This window comes from Mandrillus leucophaeus, unplaced genomic scaffold, assembly GCF_000951045.1.
Source record: "Mandrillus leucophaeus isolate KB7577 unplaced genomic scaffold, Mleu.le_1.0 Scaffold201, whole genome shotgun sequence".
Lineage (NCBI taxonomy): Eukaryota > Metazoa > Chordata > Mammalia > Primates > Cercopithecidae > Mandrillus > Mandrillus leucophaeus.
The window spans coordinates 1,001,124-1,010,901 of NW_012102044.1; the positions used below are offsets into that span (position 1 = coordinate 1,001,124).

A 9,778-nucleotide genomic window follows, 5' to 3' on the forward strand; every position below is an offset into this window, starting at 1 on the left:
TAGATAAGATGATGTATTGAAAGGCAATACAGGCCGGGCACGGTGGCTCACATGTGTGATCCCAGCAGTCTGGGAGGTCCAGAGTCCGAGACCATCCTGGCCAACATGATGAAACGCTCCCCCTACTAAAAATACAAAAATTAGCCAGACGTGGTGATGTGCACCCATAATCCCAGCTACTCAAGAGGCTGAGGCAGGAGAATCGCTTGAACCCAGGAGGCCAAGGTTGCAGTGAGCCGAGATTGCGCCACTGCACTCCAGCCTGGGCGACAGAGCGAGACTCTGTCTCAAAAAAAAAAAAAAAAGCAAGATGAATGAGGCTTTCTGGTCCAGCGCCACCCAGGCTGGAAGCAGCCTCCAGGGGGCCCCACCCCAAGCACACGGGCATCTCCACAACGGCTGCCTCCAGGAGGGGCAAGTGGCCAGGGCTGGGCTGTTGGGCCTTTTCCACTTGGAATCACATGCGTGGTCTCCATTAAAAAAGGAACCAATGTCCGGGATCCGGACACGGAGGGAGGCTGTGGGAGGCTGTACATGCACAGCAGCAGAGAATACACGGAAACCTAAGACTGCTCTCACAACTAGTCTATCTTAAAACTAATTATTAGCCTGAAGAAACAGTTTCTCAGAAGAACCTAACAAGCTTCTCCGGACCTGTGAAGCCTTGTCTTTCGTCTAGAGAGTCCTGCCACCCATCTCAGGTGCTCAACATCCTCGCTGACCTTCACCTAGCAGCCCCTCACTTCCAGGCAGAAGTAAGGGAGCCATCACGCGACACGCACCCTTCGGTCACAGAGCCACATGCGGACGTGACACGTTCTGCAACCGGGCCTGGCCGATAGGGAGTCCCCAGCCAAGGTCAGCACCCAATTCTCTCTCACTTCCCAAAAGCTCTGACAGAGAGTGCATACCTTTCCTTCTCCTCTTCAAGCCACACTGATGCAGCCCAGAGGCAGCCAGCTAGGTGTGGAGCCCAGATAATTTGGAAATCGATAACCGGGAACACTACCCCCATGTGTCACTCTTAACTCCCACTCGGTAGGGAGTGCTGCCCTAGCTGAAGTCATCTTTAGCTCTGCATGTCTGAGAGCATGAACACACCTAGACAGGCTGCCAGACGGCCGTCCTCAGACACACGCAGCCCGTGACCTGGACAGGCTGCCAGACGGCCGTCCTCAGACATACACGGCCCATGTGAGGGGACTCTAGCCCGCTCTTCCCGATGAAGCAGACACGACTCCAGGCTCCGTGTGAACAGAGGCTGCACCAGGAAAGGGGCTGTCACCATGACCCCCGGGGCCCTGTGCTGAGGATTAAAGGCAGCAGCACCTGTAGAGGACCCAGCTCCTAAGTGTGTTTCCGTCCAAGCCTCCCCTATGGGAGCCCACATGGCCCCACCAGGTCCCAGTCACACCCGGGGTTTCCCATGTTTCCGTCCAAGCCTCTCCTATGGGAGCCCACATGGCCCCACCAAGTCCCAGTCACACCCGGGGTTTCCCAGTCGGGCTCCTTTTCACCCACTCATCAGGGGAGGCAAAGTTTGCTATAAAGCAAGAGGCAGTAAATAGTTTAGACTTTGTGGGCTGTGGCTCTCTGTGAAGACAACACAGCCCTGCCACTGTTCATACAAAAGCAACCACAGATAATGTGTAAATAAGTGAGTGTGGCTGCGTTCCAAGAAAATTTAATTAATTTATGGACACTGAATTTTAAATAATCTTTGTGTGTCAATAAATACTCGTTTTCTGATTTGTGCTATGTTACATTTATAAACCAAAAAGCCATTCTTAGCTCATGGGCTGTATGGAAATTGGAGTTGGGCAAGACCGGCCCAGCACCAGGGACTGCCGACCTGCAAGAGTACCTGCTCCTCGGGGAGCGGGAGACGGACGAGCCTCCTGGAGCCCAGCAGTCACTCCTCAGCCTTTAAGCAAGACTGCTGAGGAATGCTGCAAACCAAAGGTCTCCACAGCAGTTCTCAAGACTAGAGAAGGCTGTGATGTCTCCATATATTTCTAGCAGCCAGGAAAGCCCACCCTAAGGGATGTCTCCACACATATTTCTATCAGCTGGGAAAGCCCACCCTAAAGCAAATCACAGGCCCTCACACTTCAGCAAAATGACAACAACCTATGACCTGGACTGTGAGGCTCAGGAGAGAAGCTCCTCAACAGTAACAGGCTTTACCAGGTGTTTTGCTACTGAACTCTGGGCCAGATGCTGAGATACACACTTTGCATGCATTTCTCTTTTAATTCTAACAATCTTCCAAGACAGGCTTTTAATCTTATCCCACATGCAAAGAAAATGAGAGGTAAACTACTCTGCTCAAGATCACAGGGCCAGAAGGTGGCCTGGACCCTGCCTGACCCCAGAGCCTGGCGGCTGGGTTAGCAGGTGCATCATCACGGCCCTGACCTCCTCAGAGAGGCAGTGCTGGTCTTTCTGCACCTGTCCCTAAGCTGGCTGGCAAGAGCCGGATGGAGATAAGACTAGGTCTCTGTGTGAAGGCAACTGGCTCACACTGCAAGAGATCTGTGACCCTGATCCCATCATCTCTGCCCCAGTAGAAGCACAAAGGTTTCAACTGCTTTGCCCTTCTGACATTTTCAAGTAATAATTGTATGTATTTACCGTGTGTCAGGATGTTTTGAAATACATCTACAGCTAAAATCAAACACTTTTTTATGGTGAGAAGAGTTAAAATCTACTTAGCAATATTCAAGCCAGAATACATTATTAACTGTAGTCACATGCTATACAACAGATCTCTCCAACTAATTCCTCCTGTCTTCCTGAAACTGTCTATCTTCTGACCAACTTCGCCCCCTAGCCCCTGGTGACCACCATTCTCTCTACCTCCCCGAGTGCTACTTCTTTAGCTCCCCTGGGAGGGAGACCACACAACATCTGTCTCTGTCCTGGGATATTTCACTTCAGTCTTCTACCCTTTATAATCAACATGTGTCCACCCTCATCTACAAGTCACCTGCCCTAGGAAGAAGGATGAGAACGTTCTGCAGAGACGTCCCTGGCCGTGTGCACACGCCTTCCAAGCAGAGCCCAGCGCCAGGACACAGAGGAGTGAGGTCACCCACAGTCACTGCAGCCCAACTACCCACCCACTAGCACCAGAGGGCCAAGGGTCAGTGTCCTACCTTCCCTGCTGAAGCTGCTGTTGGAGAGGTACGCCTGGATGGTGGCATCGTGGAGCGTGACGGTCACGTTGTTCATGTGGACCTGGGTGCCACTAACACATCTGTATTTTTTATCTATATCTGCCCTGATGTCAGTTATAGATTCCACAGTCTTGATTTCTAGATTTAAAAAGAAAAAAAAAATCACAATTGCAAACCACTTTTAGTACTTAGTTTATGTGTTTTTTATTTTAGCCCTGACGTCAGTTACAGATTCCACAGTCTTGATTTCTAGATTTAAAAAGAAAAAAAAAAAAAATCACAATTGCAAACTACTTGTCGTACTTAGTTTATTTTATGTGTTTTTTATTTTTTTTTGAGACGGAGTCTTGCCCTGTCGCCCAGGCTGGAGTGCAGTGGCGTGATCTTGGCTCACTGCAACTCTGCCTTCTGCGTTCAGGTGATTCTCTTGCTTCAGCCTCTTGAGTAGCTGGGATTACAGGCACGTGCTACCACGCCCAGCTAATTTTTGAACTTTTAGGAGAGGGGGTTTCACCACGTTAGTCAGGCTCGTCTCGAACTCCTGACCTCATGATCTGCCCGCCTCGGCCTCCCAAAGTGCTGGGATTACAGGCGTGAGCTACCATGCCTGGCTGCGTGTTTTTTAATTTTTTAGAGAGAGTCTCACTCGGTCACTCAGGTTGGAGTGCAGTGGCGTGATCTTGGCTCACTGCAACCTCTGCCTCCTGGGTTCAAGCGATTCTCCTGCCTCAGCCTCCCGAGTAGCTAGGATTACAGGTGCCTGCCACGGCACCTGGCTAATTTTAGTATTTTTAGTAGAGACAGTGTTTTGCAATGTTGGCCAGGCTGGTCTCAAACTCCTGACCTCAAGTGATCTGTCTGCCTCAGTCTCCCAAAATACTAGGATTACAGGTGTGAGCCACTACACCCAACCTGTAATTCTCAGGTAAAAGTAACTTTAGACAATCCTCCAACCCAATTTTCTACCACTTTATAATCGGCCCACTTTGGTTCTTACCTTTGGCGCTTGCATTGGGGAAAAGGTGTGTGTCTGACAAGTTATAAACAAAACTCATGAGCTGGACGCTGTAACGAGTTGCATTTCTTGTGAAATTGAGGGTTAGTGTCTGTCCTCTTCCAAAAGCGATCACGAGGCTGGGGTCAGAAGTGTTCTCTTTGCCACAGGAGCTGCTGTTGAGCACTACTTTGGCATCTGATGGCAGGTCAAAGGTCATGTTCTAGAATAAACACAATTAAATATAACCCAATTGGGATACAGGTTATTAAAAGTTCAAAGAGAGATTTTCTGTAAGTCTGATATAAACTTATACTCCATTTCCAGCTATCACTACTGAGATACTCATTTTTAATATAAACCAAAGAAAGGTTAGTATTACATGTCAGTAACAGACTGAAAAGTATTTCCGGTATAAGAGACAGTTGACTTAATAATTCTTATAATCAAAAATTTGCAGCTGGGCACTGTGGCTCACGCGTGTAATCCCAACACTCTGGGAGGCTGAGGTGGGGGGACTACTTGAGCCCAAGAGTTCAAGACCAGCCTGGGCAACATAGCAAGACCCCATCTCTACAAAAACAAAATAAACTAATTGTGGTGGCATCTGCCTGTAGTCCCAGCTACTCAGGAGGCTGAGGCAGGAGAATCGCTTGAGCCTAGGTTTGAGGCTGCAGTGAACTACGATTGCACCACTGCACTCCAGCCTGGGCAACACAGCAAGACCCTGTCTCTAAACAGAACAAAACAACCCCATAAATTTTCTGTTAATATAACAGAATTTAAAGCGTCTTGAAATTAAAATAATTCAAACCGGTTTCAGGGTGAGATATATATTTGAGAAAAGCTATCACTACTTTTTTGCTATAGAAATATTCATTTAAATAACGTTTCTTTAAACAAAGGAAGTGTTCATAGCAGAAATGTTTAAATTTACTATTATAAGCAAAACAAGCAACTGGAAAACCACCTAATGTTCATCAAAATAAACCAGATAGGTCAAATGAACTACAGTGAAGCAGTATACTAATGTGGGCCAAAAAAACACCACGAAACTACAGAGGTGATAAAGACATGCATAACAGCATAAGGTGACCTCATTTGTGAAACATAATTTCCAACAAAATATTTTAAAAATCCAACCACCAAAACCAAACATTAAAAAAGTGATGTAGAAATTAAATAAAAAGTGCTTGGAGACCAGGTACATTGGGGCACGCCTGTAATCCCAGCACTTTGGGAGGCCGAGGTGGGCAGATCACCTGAGGTCAGGAGTTCGAGACCAGCCTGACCAATGTGGAGAAACCCTAACTCTACTAAAAATACAAAAATGGGCCGGGCGCGGTGGCTCAAGCCTGTAATCCCAGCACTTTGGGAGGCCGAGACGGGCGGATCACGAGGTCAGGAGATCGAGACCATCCTGGCTAACCCGGTGAAACCCCGTCTCTACTAAAAAAATACAAAAAACTAGCCGGGCGAGGTGGCGGGCGCCTGTAGTTCCAGCTACTCTGGAGGCTGAGGCAGGAGAATGGCGTGAACCCGGGAGGCGGAGCTTGCAGTGAGCTGAGATCCGGCCACTGCACTCCAGCCTGGGCAACAGAACGAAACTCCGTCTCAAAAAAAAAAAAATACAAAAATTAGCTGGGCACATGCCTGTAATCCCAGCTACTCGGAAGGCTGAGGCAGGAGAATTGCTTGAACCCAGGAGGCAGAGGTTGCTGTGAGCCAAGACCGCACCACTGCACTCCAGCCTGGGTGACAAGAGCAAAACTCTCAAAAAAAAAAAAAAAAAAAAAAAAGTGCTCGGAGGCCAGGTACGGTAGGGCCCGCCTGTAATCCCAGCACTGTGGGAGGCCAAGGTGGGCGGATCACTTGAGGCCAGGAGTTTAAGACCAGCCTGGCCAACATAGTGAAACCCATCTCTACTAAAAATACAAATAATTAGCTGGCCATGGTGGCACACACCTGTAGTCCCAGCTACTGAGGAGGCTGAGGCACGAGACTGAGTCAAACCTGGGAGGCGGAGGATACAGTAAGCCGAGACCTTGGCACTGTACTCCAGCCGCCTGGGGGACAGAGTTTGACTCTGTCTCAGAAAAAAGAAAAAAGGCTTTGACATACTTGTCAAATTTGAGACTGGACTTCTTTTTTTTTTTTTTTTGAGATGGTCTTGCTCTGTCACCCAGGCTGGAGTGCAGTGGCAAGATCATAGCTCACTGCAGCCTCGACCTCACAGGCTCAAGCCATGCTCCCACCTCAGCCTCCCAAGTAGCTGGGACCACAGGCACGCTCCACCATGTCTGGCTTTTTTTTTTTTTTTAAAGAGATAAGATCTCGCTGTCTTGGATTTTTAAAATATTCTGTTATTAAAAAAGGCTTTAATCATCCCAAATAAACACAAAGCCATTTCAACAAAACTACTAAGGAACATTTTAATCAAACTAGTACAGTCTTTGTAGAACTGCATGTCAAACAACCATTTATATACATTTCTTGGAGTATAATAATTTTTCTAAAGTAAATCAGGCCGGGTGCGGTGGCTCACGCCTGTAATCCCAGCACTTTGGGAGGCTGAGGCGGGCGGATCACAAGGTCAGGAGATCGAGACCATCCTGGCTAACACGGTGAAACCCCATCTCTACTAAAAATACAAAAAATTGGCCGGGCAAGGTGGCAGGCGCCTGTAGTCCCAGCTACTCAGGAGGCTGAGGCAGGAGAATGGCATGAAAGCGGGAGGCGGAGCTTGCAGTGAACCGAGACTGCGCCACTGCACTCCAACCTGGGCAACAGAATGAGACTCTGTCTCAAAAAATAAATAAATCAAAGTCACATTCACAGAGCATGAAAAAGATTCAAGACTTAATTACTGATAGGGGAGTGTGTTAACAAATTATGGTGAACTAACATAATAAAGTATTACATTATGATCATAAAAGACAATCATGAAAAAAACTAGAGCTGGGAGCGGTGGCTCACCCCTGTAATTCCAACACTTTGGGAGGCCGAGGCAGGCAGATCACTTGAGGTCAGGAGTTTGAGACCATCCTGGCCAACACGGTGAAACCCCATCTCTACCAAAAATACAAAAATCAGCCAGGCATGGTGGTGGGCACCTGCAGTTCCAGCTACTCAGGAGGCTAAGCAGGAGAACTGCTTGAACCCAGGAGACGGCCAAGGTTGTGGTGAACTCAGATCATGCCACTGCACTCCAGCCTGGGCGACAAAGCGAGATTCCGTCTCAAAAAAAGAAAAAAAAGAAAACTAGAAAAATGTTCATGACAGGCCAGACGCAGTGACTCATGCCTGTAATCCCAGTTCATTGGGAGGCTGAGGCGGGCGGATCACGAGGTCAGGTGATCGAGACCATCCTGGCTAACATGGTGAAACCACGACTCTACTAAAAATACAAAAAATTAGCCGGGCGTAGTGGCGAGTGCCTGTAGTCCCAGCTACTCGGGAGGCTGAGGCAGGAGAATGGCATGAACCCGGCAGGCAGAGTTTGCAGTGAGCAGAGATCGCACCACTGCACTCCAGCATAGGCGACAGAGTGAGACTCCGTCTCAAAAAAAAAAAGTTCATGATAAACGGTGAGGTGCAGCACATATAGAAGTTTGTTACCGTGCCTGTGGCTATGGCACATGACAACACAGGTTACTGACAACGCCAGAAGGAAATACGCAGATAGGAAAAGTACCATGTTTATATGGGGCCATTTTTCAAAGACTTGGTTGAAATGTTAAAAATCATCTTTCCACACACACAAGGGAAGCACGAAGTGCCCTGGTGTTTCCTACCTTAGGGCCACTCTTGGTGTCGTAGTTCACTGAGAAGGCAGCAGAGAAGTTGGCCATTATGCAAGCGGTCCCGTTGCCATTTTTCACCATAAACATTGCTGCTGATGCACAATGCGTGAGGCCTGTCAATTCCAGGGAAGACAGAGACCATCAAAAACTCTCCAGAAAACACGACTGAGTATCCCCAGTTTCCACAGCTGTAGCAGTGATGGGTTTTGTTACAAGATTCCACAAGATTCCACTGTTTCTCTTTTTTTTTTTGAGACGGAGTCTCACTCTGTCACCAGGCTGAAGTGCAGTGGTGCAACCTCGGCTCACTGCAACCCCCACCTCCCAGGTTCAAGCAATTCTCCTGCCTCAGCCTCCCAAGTAGCTGGGACTGCAGGCACATGTCACCAAACCCAGCTAATTTCTGTTTTTAGTAGTGACAGGGTTTTGCCATGCTGGTCAGGCTGGTCTTGAACTCCTGACCTCAGATGATCCACCCACCTTGGCCTCCCAAAGTGCTGGGATTATAGGCGTGAGTCACTGCACCCAGCCTCCACTGTGTTTCTTAAATCCAATGAAGAACCAGACACATGGATTACACGGCCAGTTCACCTGGTGCCCTGTCCCTTGCGGATACTGTTCTGGGACTGTCATCTCTAAGCCCATCTGATTGAGTTTGCCAGCCTGGTCTTTTGCTATTTAGTGCTTTATTTCAGAACACTTATCAAGAAGGCACATGTCAATTTCTGCGTCATCCTAGGCATACGCTGCTCGGCCTTTTTCAGAGGATCTCTGTAAGACGTGGTGCCTTGAAGGCACGACTCGCCCATCTGCAGAAATCCAAGGGAGAGTCCGCAGGATCTTTCACTGTGGTCCTGACCTGCTACTTAACATCTGGTCAGTTTTATTTCTCATGGACTCAAAGGGCTGAGCTCTTTGCCCAATTTCAGAAAGGTCCTCACAGCACCGCACATCCGGTGGAGTGGCTTCCCTTCCCCTTCCTGAAGCAAAGGGACAGAATGGAAGCGCTAGAGGTCTTGCCAGCTTGACAGTGGTCACTGCTAAATATTTCCTCTCTTACCCCACTTCCCTGATCAAGATGTTTGGCAACAAATGCAATCTGATCACTATGGTAGAGACGCTGGTAATTGTACAAATCGCACGTTATTACACAGTTTTTTCATTACAGACTGGAAAACAGGTGGTTTTGCCTGTTCTAAAGCCAAACACCTATCTGCCACCACTGGGAACCATGCAGAAAATGGCATGCTTTCACTTGTCTCTGCTGCCACAAACTCATGTATGCCAGTCCGGTGAGCACTCACCCCCGGGCTGATCTCACACTGCGTGAGCACACACACACCTGGCTCTCATTTGTCACGCTAAGTGTAAGTGCAATTCAGGCACGCTGTGAGGGCAGATACTGAAACACAGGACGCTCAGCTTTTCATTTAAAATCCTAGTCCCTGGAAAAGTGATGGATTCCAACGAATCCAACTCATTTCAACCTTGGGTCTTTCACAAAATAAAATCTTTAGGGCAACTATTCTTCAAGCCTAAAGCAAAGCATATAACCAGAAGTCCCACTTATCTTCCCTTTGGTAGAGGAAATACCAAAATCTATGTCCACAAAGAAAAGGTGCTGCCAGGCACGGTAGCTCACACCTGTAATCCCAGCACTTTGGTGGGAGGCTGAGGCGGGTGGACCACGAAGTCAGGAGTTCAAGACCAGCCTGATCAACATGGTGAAACCCCATCTCTACTAAAACTACAAAAATTAGCTGGGCATGGTGGCAGGCGCCTGTAATCCCAGTTACTCAGCA

At 48.2% G+C, this 9,778-nt stretch overlaps 1 protein-coding gene across 1 annotated transcript in view; it reads right to left on the reverse strand.

Annotated features, from left to right (window-relative positions):
- The window catches only part of LAMP1 (lysosomal-associated membrane protein 1), a 17,215-nt gene extending 8,250 nt beyond the window's left edge, over positions 1–8,965 (reverse strand). The window contains exons 1-4 of the mRNA XM_011979429.1: positions 8,836–8,965; positions 7,968–8,089; positions 4,177–4,396; positions 3,159–3,317 (exon numbers count right to left, since the gene is read on the reverse strand). Of these exons, the coding sequence (XP_011834819.1) occupies positions 3,159–3,317; positions 4,177–4,396; positions 7,968–8,063 (475 nt within the window). The 5' untranslated portion in view covers positions 8,064–8,089; positions 8,836–8,965. The remainder of the gene's footprint in view (positions 1–3,158; positions 3,318–4,176; positions 4,397–7,967; positions 8,090–8,835) is intronic.
- Between the last annotated feature and the right edge of the window lie 813 nt (positions 8,966–9,778).